General features: G+C 41.2%; 3 protein-coding genes across 3 annotated transcripts in view; 2 read left to right on the top strand and 1 right to left on the bottom strand.

The window, feature by feature from the left end:
* The window catches only part of LOC119653458 (nuclear pore complex protein Nup88), a 339,096-nt gene that overhangs the window by 258,350 nt on the left and 53,199 nt on the right, over window positions 1-27,547 (bottom strand). The window lies entirely within an intron of this gene.
* On the top strand, window positions 4,207-5,532 carry LOC119653461 (chymotrypsin BII-like). The gene is made up of 4 exons (XM_038058072.1): window positions 4,207-4,565; window positions 4,658-4,833; window positions 4,890-4,988; window positions 5,110-5,532. The coding sequence occupies exons 1-4, from the start codon at window positions 4,258-4,260 to the stop codon at window positions 5,430-5,432; spliced, it is 906 nt and encodes a 301-aa protein (XP_037914000.1). The 5' UTR covers window positions 4,207-4,257; the 3' UTR covers window positions 5,433-5,532.
* LOC119653460 (chymotrypsin-like protease CTRL-1) lies at window positions 12,166-13,531 on the top strand. Its single transcript, XM_038058071.1, has 4 exons — window positions 12,166-12,644; window positions 12,707-12,882; window positions 12,942-13,031; window positions 13,106-13,531. Exons 1-4 carry the CDS (start codon window positions 12,247-12,249, stop codon window positions 13,405-13,407), a joined length of 966 nt encoding a protein of 321 aa, XP_037913999.1. The 5' UTR covers window positions 12,166-12,246; the 3' UTR covers window positions 13,408-13,531.

Genomic DNA, 27,547 nt, shown 5'->3' with positions numbered 1-27,547 from the left:
CACTAAAAGACGGTACCAAATGCAACGGCATATCAAGCCAGTCCATGAAGAGCTGCCACTAATTGCCGCTAAATTCGATAGAATGCATAAAACAATCCTCATGTGGGTGACGGGCCGTTCAGTGTTGGTAATGAGGCTGATAAATTGGATCACCACGCATAAAGAGGTGGTTTTTATCGTTAACCCTACACTGTAAAGTTTGCTGGCTTTTGTCGTTAGCCCTATACTGTAAAATTTGCTTCATGAGCGGAGTCATAAGGATCGTAGCAATGCAATAGAGAAATTCGAAGTCGCAGCGGCATGCCCGAGGACCGGAGGCGGCCGATTAAGCAGTGTTTCAACTCATTCTTAAGAATCAGATCCCTAAAATACAATCTAAAAGATGATGTAATCAGCTTAACTTCCTTCAGCTAATATCAAGGAAGGACGGAATAGACTTGCACTTCATACGCAGGTTTCCGGTATTTTCCAGCAAAAAATCTGCGACCATCCCAGTGCGGAACCCGTACATATAAATTTTTAATATTTGGGGGAGAATAGATAAGATATAGGTAAAAGGAGAAGACAGAGAATAGAGCGAGCGGAGAAGGGAGGAGGGAGCAGGGAATGATCAAGAAAAAAAGGAAGAGGGGCACGAAGCGAAGAGAGGAGAGAAACGAGACTGAAGATAGTAGGGAAGAAAAACTGCAAGGAGGGGATTGAAGAGAGAAACAGGAAACGCGAAAGTGGGAAAAGAGGTAAGAAAACATGCCGGAAAAATTAATAAGAAAGAAGAGCTGGGGAGAGGATAGGTGAGTGATAATAGGTGAAGGACAGAAAGGAGGAGATAGATAGGAGAGAAGGATGAAGGAAGAGAAATAGAGAAGGAAAGGAGGAGGAAAGAATATATGACGAGGAGGAGAGAAGAGAGGAGAGGGGAACGAGAAGAGAGGATGGAAAAAAAGAAAAGGAAAGCGGAAGACGAAAAAGAGGGAGAAAGAGGGAAGAGAGCGGTAAGAGTGGAGCGGACAGGAGGGAAAAAATAAGGGAGGTGGCGTTCATCTTATGTGAGAAACCCGATATGCATAGTTTTCCATTCATACATAGCTCAGAGTACAAAATATCATATTTTGCCAAACCTCAAGATTCACATATGTACATACAAATCAACGACATAAATACTGTGTTCACCCTCAATAACCAAACATTGTCCATTACATTATACGACGATGCATGCATACGCATCTAAATTGATGAAACGCATCTTCACGCATTTCCACTTTACTCCGTGCACAAAAGCATACATATACATAAAGTAAAAACCGCTGGTAACCAGACTACACATATAATTGGTTGCTACCGGCAAGCTTTTTTAGCATACCCATATACATACACATGCCTACCTGACATTGAAATGCAAATAACCAAAAAAAGTCCAAAAAGGAAAATTAAAATGTTCCCGCGACCCCGCCGTTCATATAAGCTCACTTTATATAATGATGATGTCGTACATGTCTTGGGTGCCATAAATTTACCTGAGATGCGAAACGTTGACCTTCTTGTTTGTTAATAATAGTCCGATTCCCTTCAAACATTTCAGGATTATGTTCCACATTATCGTCTAGCCTGATGTCAAATTTTGCATTCGTGAGATGAACTTAAGAGGGGCTCTCCGGTAAATTTCCAAAACATGGTAATATCATATTAACCTTATTTTTGCAGATATCGGAATGAGATATATTTTGAGGCCTAGATTTCGGTTGGTTAAGTTCTGAGAACGAGATCTATTTCACTTTTTGGGGCTTACATTTTGTGCCCTACCTCCCCTAGGTTTCATCCAATGTCAGAAAAAATTAATTAATAATTGAACCCTTTTATTTGATACATCACATAACCACGTTCTGTGAAAAAAACGCACACCTTCCTTTCGCATGTGTGGGGAGCCCCTATTAAAATTCAACACAAAGTGGGGCCACTCGCTGCATGTAAAGGGATACACAGGCCACATGTTACCACCAAATTTCGTAACAACCGGTCCAGCCGTTTCTGAGTAACTCGGGTGTGACAGACAGATGGACGGAAAGAAATTAATCCGATTTTAATAACCTTGAAAATAAAGAAGCTTGAGAAGGAAAGGAGAAGAGAAGGGGAAGGGAGCGGAAGAAACAGTGAAGAAGATGGGGAGCAAAGGGAGAAGAGAGGGGAGGTAGGTTGAAAAACAACAGAATAGAAGAGAAGGAAAGGCGGAGAAGAATTAGGAGAGAGTGAAGAAGAAGAGGCGAGAGAGACAGAGAAGAGGGACAAGAGGAAGCGACAGGGGAGGAAAATGGGAAGAGGGATCAGAAGGAAGTTTAAGAAGGGAAGAGGAATCAGTAGAAAGACAAAATGAAGGAGAAGAAACAGAAGAGGGAAGATTGCAGGTAGCGAACAGGGGGCAAGATAGTGGAGAAGGTACGGGGATGAGTGTAATTGTTAAAGAGAGGTAGGGGATTGGAAATGAAGAAAGAAAAGGGGCTAGGGGAGAATAAAGAAGAGAAAGGAAAGAGAGGATCAGTGGCGCAAAGAGAAGAAAGAAAAGAAAGCGGAGGATAAAATACATAAATCAATTATTCAGCCTAATCATTGGCCTTCTCCATAATAGAAAGGTTAACCCGAATCCCCGTAGCGGCTATCATTAAGAAGATATAATCGTAGATAAACTTTTGGATAAAGAAGTCTTTAAAGCATGCGCCGGACATAAGAGCTAGCAGACGGGAGTTTATCGTGGAGCCTAAGAATAGCACGCAGCTTCGAAAAAGAAATCCAGATTAATAAAATAACGGAACTCAACGACAAAAGACCTACATTAGGTATATCTGCCAACAATTGTCTTTTTATTGGATGACCATCCAGATTATCTTAAATGAGACACAAGAAAATCTGTTCTTCCTTTGTTCTAGATTCGAGGCCAAATCTGGAGTGATTGCTGATGTCATGATAGTATAGTTGGATAGATGTTTAAGCCGATTTTGATACTTGAGTGTTCAAAATATCCCCACACTTGAGAAAACTGAAAACAAGATACGCCCCTTGGTATAAGTAGTAACCTCTCTTGCTTGGAGGAAGAAGAGATATAATATTCAATACCAATTCAACTTGAATTTTTTGGATATTTTCGGGCAAGAATAAAATAGTCTTTCGAATATAACCTCTAAGTTGGCTATTAAACCAATCCCCGATCGATTTATCAACAAACGGGATAGGAACAAGTTTGGCCAATGCATTCTGGAAAAATATATATCACGCGTATGGACGGATCACCTGGATTGCGTAATATTCGACAGTCCAAGGGTCGGTTAAGAAGAGAAGGATGATTGGGACGATTTCACAAAGTTGTCCAAAAGGGCTTTTCTCATATTTCTGCCATCCTTATTAGTATACAGTTTTTTTATTTATATTCTCTACAATCTTTGGTTAAGAAATAGCCAGACGAAAATCAACTGAAGCGATCTGTGCAGAGAACTGTCTTCCCGAAATTTGTGCTAGAAGTTTTCGGGCAATGTAAAGCTTATATAGTCGGATTGACCGCATATCAGATTTCGAAAAAAATCAGCCTGAATCTTTTGCTTTCGAATGAATGCAATGATATTCCCTACACTTGCATAATTCAATTGGCACCTATCCTAGTAGTCCACAGTCTTAAGAGGCCAAATAAGCAGTACTAGACTGCTTCCAACCGTGGGACTGAGAAAAAAACCTCCAACTCTGTTGGTCTCACTATTGTTTAACCACCTTATGGTACTCCATTCTCATACATTCTTATGTTAAAAACATGAAAAAGATATAAAGTTTCACTGCACATTTGTACTACAATCGTGGGGGCGATTTGATAAAATATGTGGGACATCTTCCTAACTGAGCACGATTTCAAACTGATGACGGTTCGGACGGTATATACTTGTCTTGAATTAGAAGGTGATCTCATGACTGAATTTTGTTTCAGATACTGCTTTTCAGTTTCAAACCATTTTCAAGCATTTTTTTCAGGTATATTGCAAAAAATCTTAGTATATAGACATGACACCATATTCCAGCGTCTTATAATAGTGCCAACTTATCATTTGTTTTGATAGGTATTATGTGAGTATGTTGGAAGAAAACAAGCAACTTTATGATAGCTTTGAGCCACTCATAAATCTCCATTCATATGCTTGCCTATATAAGAAACATAATTTGACCCAGCAAAGATATTTTTACTTTTACCTTTTTTCCTAGACAGTAATTGCGTGAAATAAAACCATGGAGTTTATTTTTCTAGTTTTTACGCTGATCTTACCATGTTTCGCGTTGGATCCTCTTGATTTTCAAATTGGCAACTTTACTTTGGAAGACAATGACTACAGACTGACAGAAATAGAAAACGACACCGACTATATTTGGGATGTCGGCGAGGCAGCAGGAAGGATCATCGGTGGTACAATTGCAACTCCAAACCAATTTCCATATCAAGCTGGAATTCTGCTAAGACTCCCCAAGAAACGGGCTTGGTGCGGTGGTTCAATAATTTCAGTGGAGTATATTTTGACGGCAGCACACTGCATTGATGAGTGAGGAATTTTAATATTTTTATATTTTTCAAAATTTCACCGATACCATAAAATTCTTCTTTAACTGTTTCTCAACGTAACCCATATGTTAGCGCACTATCTGCCACTGTCATTCTTGGTGCTCATAACCGAGAAAACGACAATGAAGAAGGTCGCATCAGCATTGAAACGACACCAGAGGATTTCATTCTGCATGAATACTGGAGTCCAAAAAGATTGGAAGCTGATATTGCCTTGATACATTTGAAGGAACGTATCACCTTCAGTGGTAAGCCAATAACATTATTGACCACAAGTTAGAAACCTTAAGTGTTTATTTTGTAGATCAAATCCAGCCGATTCTTCTTCCGTTCAGCGAATATGAAACTCAGTACTTTAATAATTCATTAGCAACTGTTTCTGGGTGGGGCAAACACAAGTCCAGTAAGTATCTGATGAGTTGGGGTTTTGAGAAGGGTAGGGAAATAAATTTAGATTGACCTTGCTCCTGAGCATTTAAAATTTTCTCAACTCATTTCAATTTCACAAAATCCCTACATTTCAGACTGTGGAAAACTTCCACTTCATCTGAGATTCTACCAATCCCGTATCATGCATAATTCAAAATGTCGAAGATACTATCCACAATATGTTGGATTAAATCATATTTGTCTGGAGCCTAAAGAGAAGAGAAGAAGCTGCGATGGCGATTCTGGAGGCCCATTGGTCGTTAATATTGAACAAGGACACCCAATGCTTGTCGGAGTCACGTCCTTTGGAAAATGTTGTGGAGGCAGCTATCCAACAGTTTTCACACGAGTTACACAATATTTGAATTGGATTACACAATATACGTATAGAGGGAGGGATGGAAGCATTCCCCTATGAATCTTAAGTTCGGTACTTATTCTCGTAGTTTTTTTTTAAATTTAAAGTGCAAACAATAGAAATTTGACTAATAAACCTTAGGGACATTTTTCGAAAAATTTTCAAATTCTTTTTTGTAGCCTTACATATGCATGGACTTGATTGAAAAGCTTTCAAGTCAACCCCAGCTGCAATGTAGTACTTTCGGCCATTGAAAGCTCTGAATTTCTTTCATTCTTCTCCTCCATCTCAAATAGAAAAAAAAACAGAAGAAAGGGAAACTGGTGACACTGACGAAACTGGCCTAATACAGATATATGAAAACGGTTCCATACTAACCAAGCACCGTGAACTTAAGGTTCCCAGCGGACACGGTTCAGTAAGGCTATGAGAAAAGGGTCTCGCAAATCAAGGCACGGGAGCTGCTACACTACCAGATAAGGCAATGTCATGAGAAATTAGACGTGAAGAAACAAAACGTTGGTTGAAAGGTGAAAACAAGCTGGAAACATCGGCGAGAACCACACTGGATAATTCTTCGGTTAGCGATAATTCGTGCAAAAAGCGTTACAGCTAACACATCTGTAGTGGGCAACGCTTTAATGTGCTCCATACTAGGGCCTACTTTCACACTCTCTGTGAGGACTAGAACCGATGTACCAATAGATGATCAAATTAGGGAGAGAGCCATCAATGGAGCCAGCCTTCCTAGGAACACGAACACAGCACGAAGGTAGAGCGTGCGTTTATGACCACAGCCATAGGAGCTTCCTCTAAAGATGTTAAAATATCTGAGGGCAATTTACCATCCTACGGAGTGTCTGTACGATTAAATGTTGGAGGCTGAACGCCAAGGTTTACTAATCAAGTTCGTGATGACACTGAGGTGGAGAGAACACGTTCCACCACCACACCGCGACCACCGAGGACATCATCCGTATGCTTGGCGAACGAAACTCGAGCACTGATCGCGGACACTGGAATGTCAAGAGGGATTAATCCAAAGACAAGAACACTAAGCCGAAAGTGTTGGAACTGTATCAAAAGAATTTGAATGATACTCAATTTTTTCCTGGAATCACATTAGGAAGCTGTTTAGAGAGTAAAGAACGACAACGATCATTGGCTTACACATAAGAAAGCAAATCTCAGATGGCGAAGGCTCACCACCGGCGACAAGTTAAGAAGGATTTGGCCAGCATACATGCATGATTGCAGCGTTCTGCAAGGGCACTAGCCTATATGGGACCACGCCACCAGACTCGGCATACGCTATAATTCGCATTGCCGAAGCTGCGATTACCCAGCTTTAGCTAGAGCCAGGTTAACGATGCTAGGTAAGCCATTCCATGGGGACGTCAAAGCGATCTATAGATGCAGGGTGAGAGAGCTGCTTTCCTTCGTGAATGGCACGAACTAGGTCTGAAGATATGATCCGATTGGACTCTGCCTCCTTGCTCTTATCATAGCCGTCAAGGTTTTGGGAGCTGGTGGCATCAAAGCGGTGCAACACAGCGCTAATTTAGCTCCGCGGAGCGGGCACTCATATCTACCTACCTACCCATGCTTTGCGTAAATAAACAACGCCCTTTGTGGCGTAAACTGCTGCACCACCAAATGCCGCGAAAATCCAAGAGAAATCGATTGTAAGGCCGTCGAGCCTTTGACGGTAGAATGTGATTGATGATATCGCTGGGATCCAAAACTACCGTGGTATATGCCTCTATTGTTTTTCACTAAGTACAAGACTAAGCTTACGTCAAAAAAACATACAGATTGGGTAAGTCCCCCAGCAGCATGCTTTTCCTTTTTCCTAGCAGTAAGGCTGACGAAGCTACAGGAGTGCTCTTATATCTTTCTGCTACAAGGGTTATGAAAATCCAAGGATTGTACTTCTAATCGCCGAGACAAACGCGACAAAACGATTCCTTGGTCGAAGCGAGATTAACTAAGCAGACGAGAAAAAAAATTGACTGAAGGCATCATCCAAGGCAGAGACAACTTATCAGACGCTTCCTTGGTGAGAGGGTCCGGCCCCTGATGAAGTCGTTGCGGATTTCCTCAACGCTCAGACAAACAATTAAACGTTTGGAAAAGCAATTGATTAAATGCCAGGAATTTAAAAGGTTTTTGACTGTGCACTATACTATCACCTCTTCTATTGAGTATTTTGATCTCTCAAAATTTACGAATACACTCCGAGCCGCAAATCAGACCGAGAAAATTTGTTTTAGGGATAAATGAGATGACGGACTGACAAAATCATTGAAACAATTCAGAGTTTAGAGCTAAGAAATTTTTCTGCCTTTTCCAGGCAAAGGTGTTACAGTGAACACGTAACTAAGGTAGAACTCTCGACGCCTATAGATTAGCTTCTAGCACGCGAATTCAGAATGCTTGAATCACCTCCGGTTTCAAATAAATACTTTACCTCAGTATGCACGAAATAGCCAAAATTCAATAGGAAAACTGCGGCTGCTAAGACCCAGTGAGTGCCACTCCCTTATGTTAACACATGTTTGGAGAGTTTTTTAGAGAGCCAAGAATATCTGATAAAAAAGCCGAAGAGTGCCACTCCCTTATGTTAACACATGTTTGGAGAGTTTTTTAGAGAGCCAAGAATATCTGATAAAACAGCCAAAGACAGCGCTAATTGAAACAGCTTAAAAACCAAAAGACATGCATGTAAAAAGGAAGGCCTGCAAGTAAAATGAGGCCAAATTGGTTGAACCAGGTAGCAATCGACAGAACAGCGTCAACAAAATCTCTAATGACGGGTGAGAAATCCGAGGTCTTATGTTATCGTCTGCAAATTATCGCAGGTTTTCCCAGTGTTTCGTCTGATCAGTGATACCTGATATTAAAGGTTAAAGCTTAACCCGATCTTAACTGAAAAAGACACCCTCCTTTTGCATATATGAGGAGTCCCTTTAAACTTAATCCAGAACAATGTCATTCACTGTATGCCTTGCGTTTCAAACTTTTACCAAAGTTCAATAGATTCAAATATTTTTGAGAGAAATACCTGGGACAGACAGACCGACAAATCCAAATGATTTTTAAAGAAAAGTGTTCAACGGAAGTAGCACCTTACAAAAAACACTAGTAACAAAACCGAAGAAAGATGAGCAGATTGCTTGTCGATAAAAACGGTAAAAACATCCACTGTATTTAGTCAACAGTTGGAGGTACTCCAAGACAAAGAAAAAGGCCCTTTCAGTAGAAGGTCACCAACTTTGAAATCTCCGCCAATGCCAAAGATCGCAAAAGATAAGGTACAGGGAAATTTAGTAAATGCTGAAAATGAAGAAGTGCATAAAAACCGCAATCACGGAAGTCATAGGAAACAGATCTAGAGTAATGATCCTTCACCTGGGATGAGCTGTCTGAGTTTATCAAATCCAAGGCACCAGGTCATAAAGAATACGATGACCGCTCACAGGAGGAAGAAGGAAAGATCACCTAACTACAACTTACGAATTACGCCCAAATAAAAGAGTACGAGAAAAAGCGGGAGATTCCCTAGAGAATTAACAGTCGCCTGAAAGGAAAAAGGCAAACAGGCACAGGGAAAAGCGGGACTAAAAGTTTAGGAAGGGGAAAGCATATGTGAACGTCAACTAGTTTAGCGAAACCCAAGGGGAACGAACATAATAGATGGTCCCAAGATTGTCAACAAAAAAAGTAACAAGGAGTGTAACAGTGCGAATTTCCCCAGAAGTGGTTGCTATCCCTTCAAAGGCAATCTGTCGTACGCGGAGATATAGAAAAAGGTAAAAGAAACTTACGGAATAATTTATTGTGGGTGAGTGAAAATTCAAAGGTAATATACAAACGGTTGCCGATTAGCAGTGGAAGCAATTTGAATTGGATGGGCAGTCAATCGTTTAAGAGAACAGATCTCACTGAAGAGGCTCTGCAACAGTCTCCATATCAGTTCCAAATATCTCGCGACGGCATGCACTAGCGGCAATGAGAAATCAGAAGAGGCAAGAATGCCCTATTGGAAGGGAGTGCAATAGGGATCCTAAATGCTTATTGTGAAAGGAGAAGAAACGGAATAACTGACATGTTGCCGGAATATTTTATTTAAGTAAACCTTATTAACCGATTTATTTAGAAAGCTACGAATCGCAAGTGGAAATTGACATGGTAAGTGAGCTCTACACAAACCTGTCTGAGCTTCAAGAAATGCTTGACAACTTTGTTGTCGACTCAAGGAGGTGAAGTCTAAAGGTGACTCCAACGTTCGACCCTCGCGTGGGGTAGAAGTGAAGTAAATGCCAAGGGGCTCAGGCTGCTCGAGGGTTTTGCGCAATTGGATACAGTTCAAACCAACGAAGGTGATGTAAACACCCTTCGAAAAGAAAGCTCTTTTATTTTATAGACCTGACTTTTGTTAATCCTGCGCTATTGCGTGGTATATCATGGTGCACTAACAAAGGCTACGCCAACAGCAATTACCAGGCAACCTTCTGTCAACAATGGGCCAGCAACAGGGTAGAGAACCAGCATGCCAGAAATAAACAAAAAGACTTTCGTTGTGCAGACCTACATAAATGTGTAATTAGGCCAATCTACTAAAACAGATGCTTATACGAAGGGAGCTCATCAGATCGTGATTGGGAGGTGCACATTTCCCAGCAGAAGATAATAATAATAATAATCGTTGGCGCAACAATCCATATTGGATCAAGGCCTTGAAGTGTGTTAGAGCACTTCATTCAAGACCGTAACGGTACACCACAGTACACTGTGGGAGGCAATGTGGTCAGCATTGCGCTCGAGCAGCAGAAGATGGAATAGTGAATTATCTAGCGCCCGATCAGCCTGCTACGGAGTCAGACGAATGGTTAGGAGCGCGGTAGAAAGGATCAACCAGAGCAAAAAGAACAGGTTTCCAAAGACGGCCGCAACAATACAAGGCTGGTTATTTAGCGGAGCAAGAAGGAATGCTTGAAGGACCTCTTGTCTGTCCAGCACATAAAGACGTGGGGACCACCTATGGAATCGTGATAGGGTGACTCTAGGCGCTTCATGTCCGCTGATTACGTGCCCCACGCTCTTGTTGAAAACCATCTAGAAGTTATTCCTCCAAAAAGAGAGGACCACTAGCAGCTTCTAGCTTTGAATCTGACGGTCGTTTCGCTTGAAGTTGGTAAACCTCCTACAGACCCACGGGACAGGTAAGTTGTTCAGAGTCAAGGAGACCTGTTAAATGGAAAGCATGGGTTCCCAAAGCCAGATCTATGCTATCAAATTGGATACTAGCTTGACCAAAGATGCAATTAGTGGAAATAACACTGTAATTGCAAAGCAGTTGGAAAATGCTGAATTATACTAATCCAAAGGAAACCGTGCAGTTGATAACCACATCATCAAGCGCCATAAAATAAATTAGTCCTCGTTCAAATTGGGAACCGAAGTCGCCATTAAATATTTGGAAGTAATCATAGACGCGAAGCTATATTATAAGCAACAAGTGCAGAATGTTTGTGACAAAACATCCACTGGAAGTACGTATGTACTTTTAGGTTTACAACCAGGCTGCTGAGCTCCATCGATCTGTTCGGCTCCAGTTTAGGGAAAGATATTGCAAATCTCATTTAATGCTAATAGAATGAGCGGAGTTTACAGAAGGACAGCCCTAAGGGTGTTCTTTGCCTTCACGACTCAGATAATGCACCATTCGTCATCTCAGGAATAACGCCAATTGATATCTTGGCGGATAAGATGACGAATATACATATTCAAAATGAAATCCGTCTCTCCTTTCTCAGAAACGATGAACGTTAAAAGGGAGGGATGAGTAAATGGATTATAAGAACGATGTGAACGCCTGCGAAAGGGTCGGTGGGCACACAGGCTAGGTACCTGCTATCAAGGCGTGGAAACCCCATGATGATATCAATTACAATCTTTTCCAATTCCAGTGTTCAAACTGCGATGGTTGAGGAGGAAAGGAAGAACATAGAGGAATCTCTAAGAGGGGTCCTGGTACCAGAAAATCTGGTGCGGAGAATCCCAGCATGTCAGGGGGATTGCGATGCAATAAACTTCACGATCGGGGAAGAAGAAAATGTGGGCGAGTAGAGGATGGTTTCCAGCAAAACCTTAAACAAAAGAAAATAACCTGTCAGTCTTCCTTCTCCTTTTCTAACTGGGTCAAGGGAAGAAGAAACGGATAACAGATATCTAGTATCGTGCTGAATTCTGAATAGCACGTCTAGCAACATTACGTAAATCGACTCTCAATCAATTGGCATAAAAAAACGAGGTTAACATTGAATTTGGTACATCTGACCTCTGAAGAAAAGCCTAATTCCTGAGACCATTTTAACCTTCCATTGAAAGACACTCGTAAATCATTCCACGGTCGATAATGGTCTGTCGATAACCAAGAGAATTTTGCTATTATCGGCCAAAAAAATCAAATACTGAATTGGAAATATGCAATAATCACCTGCTTTCTAAATTAAAAAACTGATAAAGCTTGCATTCACGTTTTTCGATCACCACCTCACCATCGCCGGTTTTAACGGATCTCTATTGTGAATGGAAATGTTCCCCGATCATGACCTAGTTACTGATAAGTATATCTTTCTTTATTTAGAAATTTCTGTGATAATCCTCTGCAATCAAAATTAAACCAAAACTCACACTGAATGCCCTTATCAAATTTCGGAAGACAACTACAGAAAGTGTGAAACAACAAACTTGAAAGTGAGTATATAAACAACGAAATTCTCTACTGGAGCATCAGTAAAGTGTGAAAACTTCTAAGTAATTCAGTATTTGAACTTACATTTCATTAAAAAAAATCAAGCTTTTAGCCATGAAGGCCATTATCCTGCTTCTTGTGTTTATTCGTCTTTGTTTGGCAAAGCAACTTGCCGAACCCAGCGACCTGAACAAAGTCGACCCTATGCTCGAGGATCTACTACGAAACGAAAATCTAATTAACCAAAGGATCTCTGCTGGAGTTGCAAGTGGCGATCTTCGCGAAAATGATTACATGCCAGACGCCTTGAAGGACTTAATCATGCAAAAAATGGCAAAAATGCCTGGAGACATGGGATGGAATCGAGTTTTCGGCGGCCAAGTAGCTCCCCGCGGAGCTTATCCACACCAGGTTGGAATGTCGCTGATGACCGCAAACGGTGGAAGCAGCTGGTGCGGTGGATCAGTTTTGTCGGAAACATATGTTCTCACAGCCGCACATTGTCTTGATAAGTATGTATATCTTGAAAAGTCACCATCAAAATTAAAATTGTCAAAAAAAAAAATAATTGCAGTGTTTACATGGCCTCCATGATATTTGGAGCTCACGACAGAATGAACAGCGCCGAACCAGGACGTGTGACCCAGACTGTCACCAGGGCTAACTTCATTGTTCACCGTGGGTGGAATCCACAAAATATGTTGAACGATATTGCGTTGATTCGTCTAAACCAAAGGTTGCAATTTACAAGTGAGTTTGAGGATATCACTTTTGTTACCGAAGTCTTAATGGAAAATCATTCTCCCCAGATCTAATTAAACCCATCAGTATTCTCTCAAGTCCATATGAATCATACGAGGGCCAAACTGCCATAGTTTCAGGATGGGGACATTATGATGGTAAGTAGCAAGTGTTAGGAGCTGCTTTGTAAATCCATACAAAACGTAACAATTTGCCAAAATATCCTTTTCAGCAACTAGTCAGCTGGCACGTCACCTCCGTCATGCCCAGTCGGTAGTAGCTAACAATGCATTGTGTCAACAATACTTTGGACACTTTATTACGAACAACAACGTCTGCTTGGATGGCAGCAGAGGTCAAGGTGCTTGCAATGGTGACTCCGGTGGTCCACTGATAAACACAAAGGGTCAATTGATTGGATTGGTTTCATTTGGATCTGGACAAGGATGTGACAGACGTTGGCCAACTGTTTACACTAAAATTGCATCCTACAAAACATGGATTACACAAAATAGCGGAATTCGCTTTGTCTGATTCTGGGATCGTTTCTGATAATTTTCAAGTGATAATGAGTTTTCTATGATAAAAATGTTTAATTTAGGATTTTTTATACTGTCGCCTGTCGGGCTTATTTAAATAAATTTTCATATTCGCAAAATCCATCTTTTTTTGAAGCAGTAACTCGTACTCATTTTTATTCCCTAAACTATGAACGAATTCCCAAAGGAGTCGCTGCCTATCAACAAGTAACCCCTAAATTAATAGCTTTTCGTCCTCCTAAATGTGACTCTCCTCCCAACGATCAAAAAAGAAATGAATTGTCCTCTAACAACTATCATATTTCTATTGTTAACCATCTAAACATATGGTCAAAGTAACATTTTATCGCTCTATTCCACCCACGGGTCAAATCGACTATACATTAGAGCCTTTACAGGCCCCCAAAATAACAAACATCAAGGGTTAAAAATGCGCATTTATTTCGAAACGCCTTATTTGTACGGTGGTCACTTTATTTGCCATAAATCACATTTTTCTGGTCGGTTCATCAAATATAATAAATAAAGTGGACGTCACCGACAAATACATAGTATCCCCGAAAAACCGACATCAACCATATTCACTCCTTCCAGAAGTTGAAACTCACGCGTATTCTCTGGAGGACATAATTTTTTCAATGATTTTCCTATCGCTATACGTAACATAGAACATGCAACGCATTGTACACAATGTCCTTGTCCATTTTTTATATGGTTTTCTCACACTATTCAGATGATATACGTTCCAGGCGTGTATTGACGTCGATTGTATCCCTTTCCTTGGAATAAAAACATTTGTTCACATATTTTTCAGGGGGCTCCTTTCAATGGGAATAAAATTTATATTTATTTGAAAAGAATTCTTCTTATTCTCCTGTGAAAAATATGTCCTTTTTGATTCTTTATTGAAAGAAAAGGATATAAAGGGGAGATGCTGTCGTTCTAGTTCATCTTTTCGTACTGAATTGCTTCTTATCACGTTAAGAGTGAGAAATTGGAGAAGGATTTTTTCGCCTCTATGGAATGGAGATGCTTGAAAGGATTCGTGGAAGTGCCCACTAAATTTACCCGATAATAAACCGCTTTGCAGGTAATCCTTGTCGAATAAGAAAGTGAAAATGGTCACGGTTAATAAAACGGAAAAATTGAGTAAGAGTATAACAATAGAGGAAGCAAACTATAGACAACTGACGCTAATCCAAATGATTCATCGATCTTGTGAAAACTGATTACGCTGCCCTTACCCCCATTACATCTATAACTATGCTTTTAAACTAACTCGTCCATTTCGCAACAAACGTCAAAACCGAGGCCTATTACAAAAAGTACTAATCAGGATATTTCTTTTCATATTCAACAAGCCAATATTCGTTTCCGCTACTGAAGACAGTTTTACACCGGAAGCAGAAGCCCATCCCAAACACTCTATTCATCGCAAAGCAGATTTCTCTTGCTTTTCCGCTTTTTCCATCAAGTAATGGCCTCATCATTTTGCACCATGCACTCGCCTCCTGATGCCTTGAGGTCGTTGAGGCTCAATTCTGATGATTCGAAATTGGTAATCCCGGACAGGAACAACTTGCTTTTTCTTCCTCGAAGTAAGTGTCACGGCGTGCATATAACAAAAGCGAGACAATGCAACGTGTGAACAAAACATAATCCAAAGTTAATAGTTCCCTCGAAGCCGGTAGCGAATACCTAGGTTGCTACTTTCACCAGCATAGACCCTTTGTATCAAGGTAAAGTACTGAGCAAAAATCAATTGATATTGTCATCAGTGTTAAGCTCAGAAAGGTCCTTGGATATATCAGCGGACCACTCCTTTTCGGTTCAATAACAGCAGCAAAGCGAGACGGCAATGGCCAATAACGAGGAGCTTAATATCACCGGGGACCTACCGCAACCAGCATTTGGTTGATAACAACACGAAAAGCCAGCAAATAAACGTGGAAGCTATATTAGATTGTTGCCTTCTACCCTTCTGAAAGGGTCGATATCGTCCTGATTCCTGGCACCCAACAGTTACCGAACGTTATGCGTTATGCGTTATGAATGCAACAATTTTCGACAGCTGCACACTCATTCGATATCCAGATTATAAACTTCTTTTCGAGTTAGAGCTTGGGAACAGCTCCTTAAACAGATCCGCGCACTCAGAAGAGCTTGAAACTTACAGACTTCTGTATTCGCTATACGCTGCCCGCAGCAACCAGATTAAGACAACTGATCCAGGCAGGGACCGACATGGCCGTTTTGCCAGAAAATATAGCTTCATCAGCTAGCTTATGTGACTTCAACGCCAGCTTTTCACTCTCCATACACCCAGCTCCTCGTTAATTGTCACGTCCAGTACACATGACACTCAAACAGTCCTATGACAACCGTACTCTCCGTTCATCGCCGCAAATGCTCAATCAGCCATGATCTCGGAAGACGACATACCTTCCGAAAAGTACAGATATCACTTTTCAGTTCTGCTACAAGAATCAAAGAAAGTCTGCCCACACATTACTCGAGCATTTATGGCATTACAAAATTTACATAACAAGCCCTTGTATTCGAGCCACCACAAAGACTCAGTCTTCGTCTTGAGGCCGCCAAGGAGTCACCTCAATACCTACAGGAGCGCAGCTTTATCAAACCATCTCTCAAACGGTGAGCTAACCCATTTCACATGCCTCGAAACGAGACAACATATTGTATAACAAATCACCGGCGACTGCCGGAGTCTGGGTTCCAGCACGATTACTAATATTAGTTGCTCGCCATCATTGAAGGTTTACTTCAAGAGATAAAAGTCTTCCTCTAGATACCGATTGCAGAAGACATGCATGGCTATTACAGTACGCAACGCAACGCTGCCCAGTCGCTCCAAAGCGCTATGGACTGTTTTTTCATGGCTTCAAACGGTCACGAGCTTCTTCGATAGGAGCAGGGTAAAATATTTTGACACTGGCGCTGATTCGTCCATGAGTTCCGTGCTCTGCTAAGCATAGATCGGGCTTCAAGGGACTGGGGTACAAACTTTACCCCCTTGAGAACACCCGTTCCTGACTATTGCGGCCCACAATTTGCATGAAGCAAAGAAAACTATAAGACTGAGAAGAAAAAAGAGTTGGCTGTGTTTGGACGCAGCGAGAAAAATTCGTTGCTCACAGCAGCGCCCAACGAAGACAACAAAAAATGAAATAAACGGCGAGATACCAAGGTGCCCACGGCCAAATAAAGGGAAAGTCTCACCAAGTGATGGGGCATCCGTTCGCTTGTGAAGAACGACACAACACACCAAATGAGTGGCATCTCCCTTGGCAAAACGAGTGAAGAGGCTGATGGAACACACGTCTCAGTGGCAACTTAGATCCGTGGTTGAACCGAAAGCATACTGTGATTCACTATTTTGATTTCCTTACTCAGTTTCTAACCGGACAAGGAGGTTTTCCGTCTTTACCTACCCAAGGTTCGGAGGGCACGATCCTCTGGCTGTATATTCTGCAATGAGATTTTGAAAAAAGCTGATTTCCTTGCGAAAAGGGGGAGCTCTTTCCAGGCAACACTCTCAGAGAGATGCTGAGGCGCGTCGACTTATGGAGTTATGCTTGCCATACGTTCGGAAATGATAGAGCTCGATCGGTAGAGAAAAGTTCTTGAACCAACAGGTCCCCTTCTCCTCTCCCTCCCGCTGGCAAAAGGAATTCCCTGATTTGAAGGTTTCCTAAGATGGACGAACAGGAGGGCTAGCCCGAACTGATGTCACAAACGGTTCCAGACTTTCAGTTAGTTACAGGAGGGCAACACTGTGCGCGTAAACGCATTCACCTACCCTACTAACAAATGCTACATTAACCATGAAAACAGATGCCTCTAATGCGGTTGTCGGAGCTGACATTGAGAAAAAATTTCTTTGAAGTACCTGGCGCCTGCTATATTTCCCTCATCAACCCTTAGTTTGTCAAAGAAACTGCATAACTAATTAACAGATACCTTACCTTCTCGAAAATTCTATCGTGACACATCATCTTTTAGATTTTGGCGATCACTCAATAGTATTATGCACTCAATGTATTACGCATCTCCTGAAACAAGAATATGTCTGGTCGGACATCGGCATCAACAGCACTCACGCGCATCTTCGTCCTGAAATCAGCATATTTGAAGCAAGCAGACCTCTGAACGATGACTTAATATTTCCTTCAGGTTCTGTGATGTCGAGTCACTTATCTCCCACCCAACTCCATAGTCACGGGTCTCGCCACCGCTATACTCGTAGCTAAGGGAGACTATGCATCCCAGTTCATCAAAAAATGAAGGCAAGTTACCAGCAGCATTAAACGAGAAGTAGATGTTGCGTCATTCAGGACAGGAAGTGGAAACTTGCCCCGATCTCTCGTCTTTCAGTCAACCAGGTGCTTTTACATTACGCATACTAATCCGTCAACGCGACTTCCAAAAAAGCTGAAGTGCAATAGAGATTTCGACCATCAATCTCAACAGCAGGCATCTAAGACAACTAACATTCGGTCCCTTCCATCAAATAACGCTTCACCATTTTAAACTTGATTTACACCTATTGGCTTCTCGAGGACAAGGAAACTCACTCGTAATGAACCTCTTAGTGAGTTGGGCTCAAAATCAATGTAAACTGATGCTGTTAACCAGAGGGGACAGAGAAGGGTTACGACAAGAACGATAACAAATGAGCAGAAGGATGAAATAAGGATCAATCGCCGGCTACCGCATCTGGCGGAGTGGCTCGGGGAAAGCATTCCAGAAGCAATAGCTTGATCTACTCGGAAGATTCTGACCGATTTTGAAAATTCGCCCCAAGTCAACAGTAATGAGGGATATGAATCAGAGGAAGCCAAGATATCCTGAAATGTGGGGAGATAGAGATGATACACAAAATTGCTATGGAACAGAATTCTCACAGGTTTAAAAGAGGCCCTCATGTTCAAGAATTTGATAAAAATATCGCTAAAGATTTCTGTTGCCAAGTAAAACTTTACTTGGAAAGTGGTCAAAAGCACAAGGTCTCCATCTAATGCAAGGATCTAGGCAAGCCACCCGTAGGGCAGAAATCTGTTCTTACCGAGTGGAGTCTACTTGTGTGTCCTATAATCTTTTGCAGAGAAGACCACGGTAATGGATTACGCTTGATTGTGGTCGAAATGTTTTTCTCGAATATTGAGTTCTATTCATCTGAGTCAACCATTGCAACAAAGAGGTTATGACTTGCACCTAGCTACCCTAATGATAATAGACACCAGGCGAAGCTTCAAAATCATCTAAAACATATGTACCGTAGGGCGTCCACTGGTAACGAAGCGAAAATACTTTTAGGCGCGGACAGCTAGGCTCGGTTGTAGATCTTACTTTCGTAAATGATTCGCTGGTCAAGTGTTTACACTGGCGCGGGCTGTTAGCGAAGAATACACGCATAGCGACCATCAAGCAATATATATTACTATTGATAGCGGACCCAGAAAATAAATCCTCACCTGAAGAAGCCAGAAAGAGGTTGGTCAAGAGCACTTGATGAGGATATATTTCCGGAGGTATTGCAGTTTACTGGAACGACCATAGAAAAAGCATGCAGCTGTCCCAACAGATATGCCGAGCATGTGACACTTCCACGCTAAGACGTGCACACTCTCGGAAGCGCAACTCTAACTACTGGTGGAACGATGAAATAGCGAAATGTCGTACGGAATGCTTAAAGGCCAGAAGGCGGAGTCAACGCCGAAACACGTCTGAGTATGAACAAAGGTACCTCGAATAAATACGCAAAAAGTTGCAGTGGACCATCGCGGAAAGTAAAAATTATTGCTTTAAGCGACACTGTGATAAGGCAGACTCAGATTCATGGGGAGGAGCGTACATGGCGGTTATGTGGACAATAAAAGCGAAAAGATCCCCTCCTATTATGTGCTCTAGATTATTGTGGGAGATTGTCTCGCCAACAATGATGGAAACAATCTTCCCAATGGTACCAATGAGCGCCGAAGACATCCCTCCAGTAATCACAGACGAAGTCTTGGACACAGTGGTTACTTCCGACAGCGGAAGCTACTTTATGAGTCGAACGAAGGGTCGAAGATGTATGTAATAACGGCAGGAGTTCCGCAAGGGTCTGTTCTGGGCCCTCTGGTATGGAACTTAATGTATAATGGCATTCTACGGCTTTCAGTAGCTAAACATACCGCTGTTATCGGATTCGCAGATATATCCGAACGAGACTATACGGACAAGTCAAGACGAAGTTGATGCTCTTTACAAAGCGGCAGAAACAGAAAGCTGTTGAAATTTGCATCGGGACGCGTGTTGTTAGTTCTCAGCCATCGCTGAAATACCTGGGAGTAACATTCGACTCCAAGCTAAGCTTTAAACCCCACTTAAAGCTTACTGGGCAGAAAGCCGCGGCTATTAGCTCAAGACTGTCAAGAATGTTTCCAAATGTAGGCAGACCGAAACACAGTCGACAATTACTCTTAAGGCGGGTCGTCAGCTCTGTACTTTTATACGCGGCACCAGTGTGGGCGTCGGCGATAAAAAACGGGAAAAATCGCAGACAGCTTCAAGTTGCATATCGGTTAATCGCTCTCCGAACATGATGCGCCTATCGAACATCTTATGAGGCTAACCAATGAGACAAGTCATCTGTACGAGAATCAGGAAGCAGCCCTAAACAAGCAAAGTGAGCGTATGCGATCATTGGCTGCATGGCAAACAGTATGGGACCAGGGGGAGAATGGCCGGTGGACACATAGGCTTATCCTAGACATAAGTATGTGGACTATGTGAAACCACGGTGAGACTGAGTTCCTAACCGGACACTGTGGATAAAGGTATTACCTCTATAGGTTCGGTCTAGATGAATCACCCAATTGTCCTACGTGTGAAAGTGCAGCTGAAAATGCAGAACACGTCTTCTTCGTCAACCTAAGATTTAAAACTCAAGGAGAAAGCTTGAAACAGAGTCAACACTCGTTTGAAAATCTGATAAGGTACATGGTGCAATCAAATCCAGCATGGGACACGGTAGTTGCAATGGTGAAATGGATCCACCAGCAGCTAAAAGCAGCAGAAGCGCAGCGGGGACATAGAAGGGAAGCTACTGCAATTAACGCCACGCAAAGCGGTAGCACCTCGTTTAGAGTGAACAGCTAAAACTAAACAGCCCCGTGAAGCAATATCAGAACGGTGGTCTCGCAGCTAAAGTATGGAGAAAATATGGGAGGTTTTATTCGTAAGAGTCCGGCATGCGGGTCCAAAATTTCAGATGCGTATCCATGATGGATTTCCCCCAACCACAAAACCTTAAAAATGGAAGGACTAACTGTAACATTTCCAAGGAGTTAAATAATTCGAAGCTTGCATCTAGGAGCGGCTATGATCCATATAGTCTCGAAAAAACACTGACGACATAGAGCAGGTAAGTTGTCACTTAAGGTCAATCGGTGCCATTCTATTGCCTTCTATTGATTTTGAGCGAGTAATAGAAGACGTACCTAACCAGTATGTGAAAGGGACGAGTGAGGGTAAATCTTGGAAGCGATTCTAACTTTTCTGTTGATTGATGGTGTACGCCTTGGCCAAGTAGATTCAAAAAAGTACTATGAGCTTTGGAAAATAAAAGGCAATAAATTGCTTAACAGTTGACATTTTCATTACTCTGAACACTCTAAAGTCATCAATCGATTCGTAAATAAAGATAGAATTGTTCCCGACTGTACTGACACCGAAGATGCAAGGCCCCCACACTGAGTTTAGCGTTGCCAGTATCATCTCTTTGCAATATTGGAGGAATACATGGAAAGAGGCGGCTATTATCACTCAAAAAGTTTCAGCCGTTTTTCTCTGTAGGGCATACTCGGAGTATTCTAGCTTGTTGAAATTTCGTAGGGAAAGGTTCCGAAATGTATTAGATACCAAAGGTTCAATCTATGGAAAGTGGTAACCAATTAAAATATACAAAAGACACAATTATAGATTAGGAGCTTTCAATCTTCTCATTGACGGAGAGGCATATTAAGATTTAGTTTCACTGAATCCCTTAACGCCTTTTTCTACAAAGATAACTAGTTACAGTGAAATTGACATGCTCCTAAAAAGATAATAACTTATATCTATTTTGGTCATGTTTCTCCTTCTATGATTCATGTATTCCCAAGATGGATTGCTCTTAGTTCAAGGCGCATTATTTGGTACACAAGAACATAATCAAGTCGAGTGATCTAGGCAATAAAAACTCACTTAATATCCACGTTAGATAACGTTCTACAACAAACATTTTCTCATCTAGAATTTCTAATTATTCGCCTTCTCTTCCATCATATTCAAAATTCAAATAACCTAAAATTCCATGATTTTTATTACTCAACCATTAATTTCATGTCACGTATTCACGCATCCTTAAAAGAGACAAAATTTTAATAATAATAATATAATTTCAAAAACTTTTACACTCTCAGCTCATAATCATGTAATATCGTTTCTTATCACACACATCCAACCATAAAACTTTTTCGTAAAAATTTATTATAGCCTTGACTTGTGTCGTCCGCGAAAATTTTGTAGATTTTCCAGTCCTTTAGCTTTTGATGTTGAGAAAATCAACGAGAGATTATGCCAGATAGATGTTTAGAACAATAGGCTTGATACGAAACAGGATATTTCATAGTTGAAGTAACAAGAGACTGTAAATAGGACGACGGGAGGGGGGAGAGGGTGGGCCAAAGTAGAATGTAATAGGAGAGACAACGGATAAGTTTGGAATTTGTATGTACAAGTACGTCTAATACTGGGTACGGTATATGAGGCACAACATGACAAAAATGTAAATATCTTTATTTGCGCACTTGTGAAGTATTTTGATCATGTTTGGGAAAATAGCAAAGTGTGACTCACATGAGAAATTGGAATACTGTGAATGTGGTCACGCAAGGACATATTACTCTCTTTCAGTGTAACGATGGGACAGATATTCCAAAAAATCTTTCAAATGTTAAAATAATAAATTAAACTGTGCATTGGGGTGTTTACTATCTTGCAGAAAAGACAGGTTGAGATTCCGAAATTTGATCTTGGTTTACCCCTGGTTTATCCATGTAGCTCTTATCAGAGTCCTAGGTTTATCCTGAAAGCCTGCCCCCTTTCAATCTACACTGGGATTTTCCAACAAATTCTGCACTAGTAGCTCTAATGCGTACCTACTCATGCGTGGGCTGCCTTCTATTGACATACTTGCTTAAACAATTTGAAGTTTCTACCCGAAAGACGTCTACCCCCACGGAATAGAGTATATTCGGCGGAGTTTCTATGTTAATAGGGTGATGATGCATTCTTCTTTAATAGTGTCTGATATGTTCCCATAGACACTATTGAACAACGACCACGACTCCTCTTCGTAAGATGCCTAGATGTTTTCGCCGATGAAGTCGTGGTGATTCTTTCCGTCTTTCGACGCAGATCTCATCGTTTCTTGTATTTCTGCATGGACGCAAATATCTTGACCTGAACTCGCTCCAAAATAGGGTCTCCCCATTATTAAGATCAAGAGTCTGAAGGCCTCAGCTGAACTGCTTAGAAAGCCTCCTCCCAGTTAGCACTACGTTTAGCGTTTACCTCACACCGAAGAAATGAAAAGAAAATACGGAAGAGAGACTTATAGTTGAAGGAGAGTACAAATTTCCTTCCAACTAACAAAAAGGTCCTGCCAATGTTATGACCTCAACCAAACAACTAGCAGGTTGAAAATCGACATTAGAAAATTTTCCGAAGTACTCTCAAGAGGAGCAAACGAGCCAGAAGACTCGGACGCGGGTAGAAGAACTGTAAATGCATCGTTGGCGAACTCAGCAAAGAGCATTATCATCACAGCCTGCGTACACCCACTCCTCTCATTCCCACCGTTTTTCCTGTCGACCCCACCTGAGCTGAAATTTTTGATGAGAGAGAAAGAACTTAGGAACGCCAACTCTTTGGAACTGGAGAAGGTGGTTTTGTCTTGTATTCAAGAGTAAGCCGCACTTGCTACTCACCGCGTTCAACGCAAATTTGAAGAGCGAAGCGATCCATAATTGATGAGTTAGAGGAAGTGGTCCAAGTGGTGTGACCTGCTGAGACACACGGTTGGTACTGTTGAAGAGTGGTGCTCTTTGTTATGCTAGATTTAAGAAACGCCTTCATTTTTGGGAAGTGGTATGATATAATCAAGGGCTTGGAGAATTGTTTACAATTTCAGACTGCCTTAAATGCGAGAAGGACAGCTAAGAATTATAGTCATTTCGGACGTTTAGAACGCCTCATAAGATGGTCTGCTATGACTCGAGTTGCCTGATGAATCTATCTAGTCGGAAGATGTTGCGGAATTAGATGCTGCACGCTCGGTTGAATAAGCTCAGTGCACACCGGGAATGGTAATGAGGCGAGTTAGCAGATAGATGACTGAGCATGGATTCTTCCAAGCTTTAGTAAAAACCAAAATGTTCGTTTTGGAGAGGGAATGAGAGGAATTCATCGCCTTGGGAGGAGAAATCCTGCATATGAAGCGCATCTCATCAAAGAGGTGCGGCCGTAACTACTCAGTAGTTACAGATATTTTTGGTCCTACCTGCATACAATCGGAAAGTCATCAGAAAGTTGCCAAGTGTCACCACGAGTGTTTATCACAAATGAGGCTATGTTACAGAGCGGGTGACACGTTACACTCACGAAGAAAAAAAGGAGATGTATAGTAAAGACGGCAGAGAAGCTAAGGCCTCTACATTGTTGTTTTAGGCCGATCAGTCTGTTGTTTTCATCATCAGTCAACGGTGACTTCTCAAAGGTCGAAACGTGCTAACTTTCCACTAAGATGAGTTGCATCGTCTACGAACCGCGTCTTTAAACATATGCTTCAAAGTTTTAACTCTCGGCTCATGACCAAAAATTGTACCAGTAAACAAAACAGATCCGAGCTGCATGGAAGGAGGAAACATATTGCGAAAAATGGAGCGGAAAAATTCTCCTGCCTGACCTGCAGACGTTATGATTTACATCTCGTTGTATTTATGAATCAGAATAATCAGAGCAAATACCACCTATAGCCGTTTTCTTTCAAGGTCCACCGTAAGTTGCTTCAGCAAAGCGACGAAACCCTCCATACACAAAAACAAAATCAACGTAACTCTCGTCTGGAAGTAGTCTAAATATCCATGTAGTAGGGTATATACGGACAAAAGAGGACATAGAAAAGTCCCCGATTTCGGAGTTTCACTGGTAACTAGGGAGGAGGTGCTACAAGCTGAAACAGAACCTTGAACAAAGGCAACACCAAATGCATTTGACCAAGCATATAACACGTGTCTTAAAGAAGTATTTTCCATGCGGCAGAAGCAGCAAAAGCTATTATTGATTTCCTAGATGAACCTTCTTTCTACAGGCTGATATGCCTTCCAAATAATACTGAAAAATTGTTCAAAAAAAGAACCCCTAACATATGACTCTCGATTACCCAAAAGTATTTTCAAATTAGATGGACTGAAATATAGATATATTAGCGAATATCTAATTGAGGGACATCTATGCTACAATCTAGTTGAAGGACGAAAAGTACACCAAACAATATCCGATATTCCAAAGGATCCGTTCTAAGTCATCTCTCGCGAATAATTGTGGACAGCGATGTAGATTTAGTTGAAGGACCAAAAGTATACCAAACAATAACCGTTATTCCAAAGGATCCGTTGTAAGTCCTCTCCACCACCATTGATTTCGTGGAAGCTATTGGATTGACAGTTACACTAAGACACCTAGGTGACCCATGGTGTTCAATAGCCGAGGATATATTAAAGTGTGGATCAGATTCGAAAAGGCAATGGAAGCAATTCATAAGAAGTTTAGGCAGGAAGAAGTCGTTTGAAAAAATGTTTAACATCTAATGAAGCACAGAGAATGAAAAAAGAAGAAAATGATTCCCGTCGATAAGAATCCCACTTAGTGGTGACTGAAATATCGTCAGCGTTATCTTTTTCTTTTTTCATGGGAGTGCAGTCCGATGTCGACCGTCAGCCTCCCAGATTCTTCGTCACCAATCTTTCGGAACTAACAATCGAGAAAAGTACATCAAAAGTACATACATATTAATGCTCTCTTCGTTATTTTCAAGCCAAGCTTATTCCCTAGTTTGTCAAGCGTCAAGAGTCTCCTCCACGCTTTCACTCAATCATAGCAGGATATTTATATTATTTCTATAGGCCACCATCAGTGATGATTTGCGCAGTGACCTACCATTTAGATCCACTGGCATCTTTAGGATTATATACGATGTTAAATAAGAGATGTTAAATAATGTTGAAGTTTGTACCGAAACCTCTTATTAGTTGATATAAATAAAGATATCAATTACTTGAACTAGACTCACTCATTGTCATTCAGATGAATCTAATCAGTTTCGCTGGGATTTCAAATTCAGACAATGTACAGTATCTACCAATCAATACTGTCGCATGCCTGCTTAAATTCAACGAAAATTTGATGGACATCAACGTTAGATTCTCAACAGATATTCGCCAGCAATACTTTTTAAGAAGGGGGCGAGGCCGAGCCTTCTTTCCATTGTTTTTGACAGTATTTATAACATGTACACAACAACGATATCCTTCAATAGTTTTCGCAGCAGAGTTTACCACGTTTTCTTTAAATAAGACAGATGACACTTTTACACGGATCTCTTGCTATAATTTTGTCATATTAAATCGAGAATTATGAGCTCATGAAACTTGATTTCCATCCCCGGATTTCTTGTTTTTAGCTGTTTCACAGCTATTCCATTCCATCCAGTTTGTGCAACTTTAACACTTTCCAGTGTAGGCAGATCCCAGTATAACTTCTGCATTCAGCAGCTCCTGACAATGTTAATCTGTCGATTTTCAATATGTTCGGTGTCTTCAGTAAAATTGTCCGTTGCGTCCATGCAAAATATGGTTCTATGCTGGAATTCCGTTATTATTCTTTGCGGCATTGTCAAGAGGATCCTAAATTATGCCTCTTAAAATAACCTCCTCATTTATATGCTTTAATTTCTTCGTCATTTCTGCCTCGTTTGGATCTCGTTTATATTCAGCGTTTTTCTCATCGATTGCCTGATAGCAGTCTTCGTCCAACTATTCTTTTCTTTGGCGCCGAGGTTCGTGTCTGATGGTTTGCCCTTTTTAAGCTGACTCGACTTCGCAGCAAAGCCATTATTTTTCTGGTATTGATTTCGCATTTGCAGGATTTGTTTTCTTAGTCCTTCGACATATTTGGATGACATGTCTTCATTCTGGAGTTTTTCAATATCGAAGCTGATGGCTAAGTTGAGCCTGCTGCTCCCATTATTTATTATCCGAACCCCGCAGATGAAAGCACGAGAAGGAAGCAGCTGGTTTCTCAATGAGGACATGATCAATCTAGTTGAAAGCCCTCTGATCTAGTGGGGCGCACTTTCTCTTGTGGACCCTGCGGTGGGGGAAATAACATTCTCATCCTATTTGAAGCGAACTTTATGAACCTCCTTCCGTTTCCGTTAGTTATATTGTGGAGACTATGGGCCCCAATAATTGAGCGTCGTCCGTGGGAAATTAAAAGTTAACGAAAAGTAAATCTCCTATTTCGCCAAAATACTCAATTCCTTCAACAAAGTTAATAGTTTTGCACTCCTTGCAACGAAGGACATTCAGAGTAGAGTTGTCCATCCGTCACTGAAATAGGTTAATGACGCGGTCGAAAACCTCACACTATGCAAAGCACAACAAACTGACACACCGAGAAAATGAGAAAAAGTTGAAAATTCAATCAACGCATTAATAATTCATATATGTATATGGCAGCAGCGACTACTGAGCTAAGAAGATCGGAGACAACGTGCCCAGAAACCCCAGTTCGAAATGTCGCACTACGAGAAAGGAGGTTTCTCACTCACCCTAGGGTTATTTAAACAACAGTGGCTGTTATTTACCTCTGTGTCACCTATCTTCAGATATTTTTGGCGACGCTAAGTTGAAGTTTTCCTTCTCCCATTCATTAAATTCAAATTTCAAATGTCCAGTGCACGATGAGATCATTAACATGCAAATTCTGAATTTTAATTGTAAAGAACCCGATTGACAGATTTCAAT

Source organism: Hermetia illucens, chromosome 4 (assembly GCF_905115235.1).
Source record: "Hermetia illucens chromosome 4, iHerIll2.2.curated.20191125, whole genome shotgun sequence".
Taxonomy (NCBI): Eukaryota; Metazoa; Arthropoda; class Insecta; order Diptera; family Stratiomyidae; genus Hermetia; species Hermetia illucens.
The sequence above is the reverse complement of the archived record's forward strand: the minus strand, read 5'-3'. Positions and strand labels throughout refer to the sequence as shown.

Coding starts and splice junctions, on each gene's coding strand:
- LOC119653460 (XM_038058071.1), top strand. CDS start 12,247: ATGAAGGCCATTATCCTGCTTCTTGTGTTTATTCGTCTTTGTTTGGCA. Junction 12,883..12,941: donor CCAAAGGTTGCAATTTACAA/GTGAGTTTGAGG, acceptor CATTCTCCCCAG/ATCTAATTAAACCCATCAGT. Junction 13,032..13,105: donor AGGATGGGGACATTATGATG/GTAAGTAGCAAG, acceptor TATCCTTTTCAG/CAACTAGTCAGCTGGCACGT.
- LOC119653461 (XM_038058072.1), top strand. CDS start 4,258: ATGGAGTTTATTTTTCTAGTTTTTACGCTGATCTTACCATGTTTCGCG. Junction 4,834..4,889: donor GGAACGTATCACCTTCAGTG/GTAAGCCAATAA, acceptor TTTATTTTGTAG/ATCAAATCCAGCCGATTCTT. Junction 4,989..5,109: donor GTGGGGCAAACACAAGTCCA/GTAAGTATCTGA, acceptor CCTACATTTCAG/ACTGTGGAAAACTTCCACTT.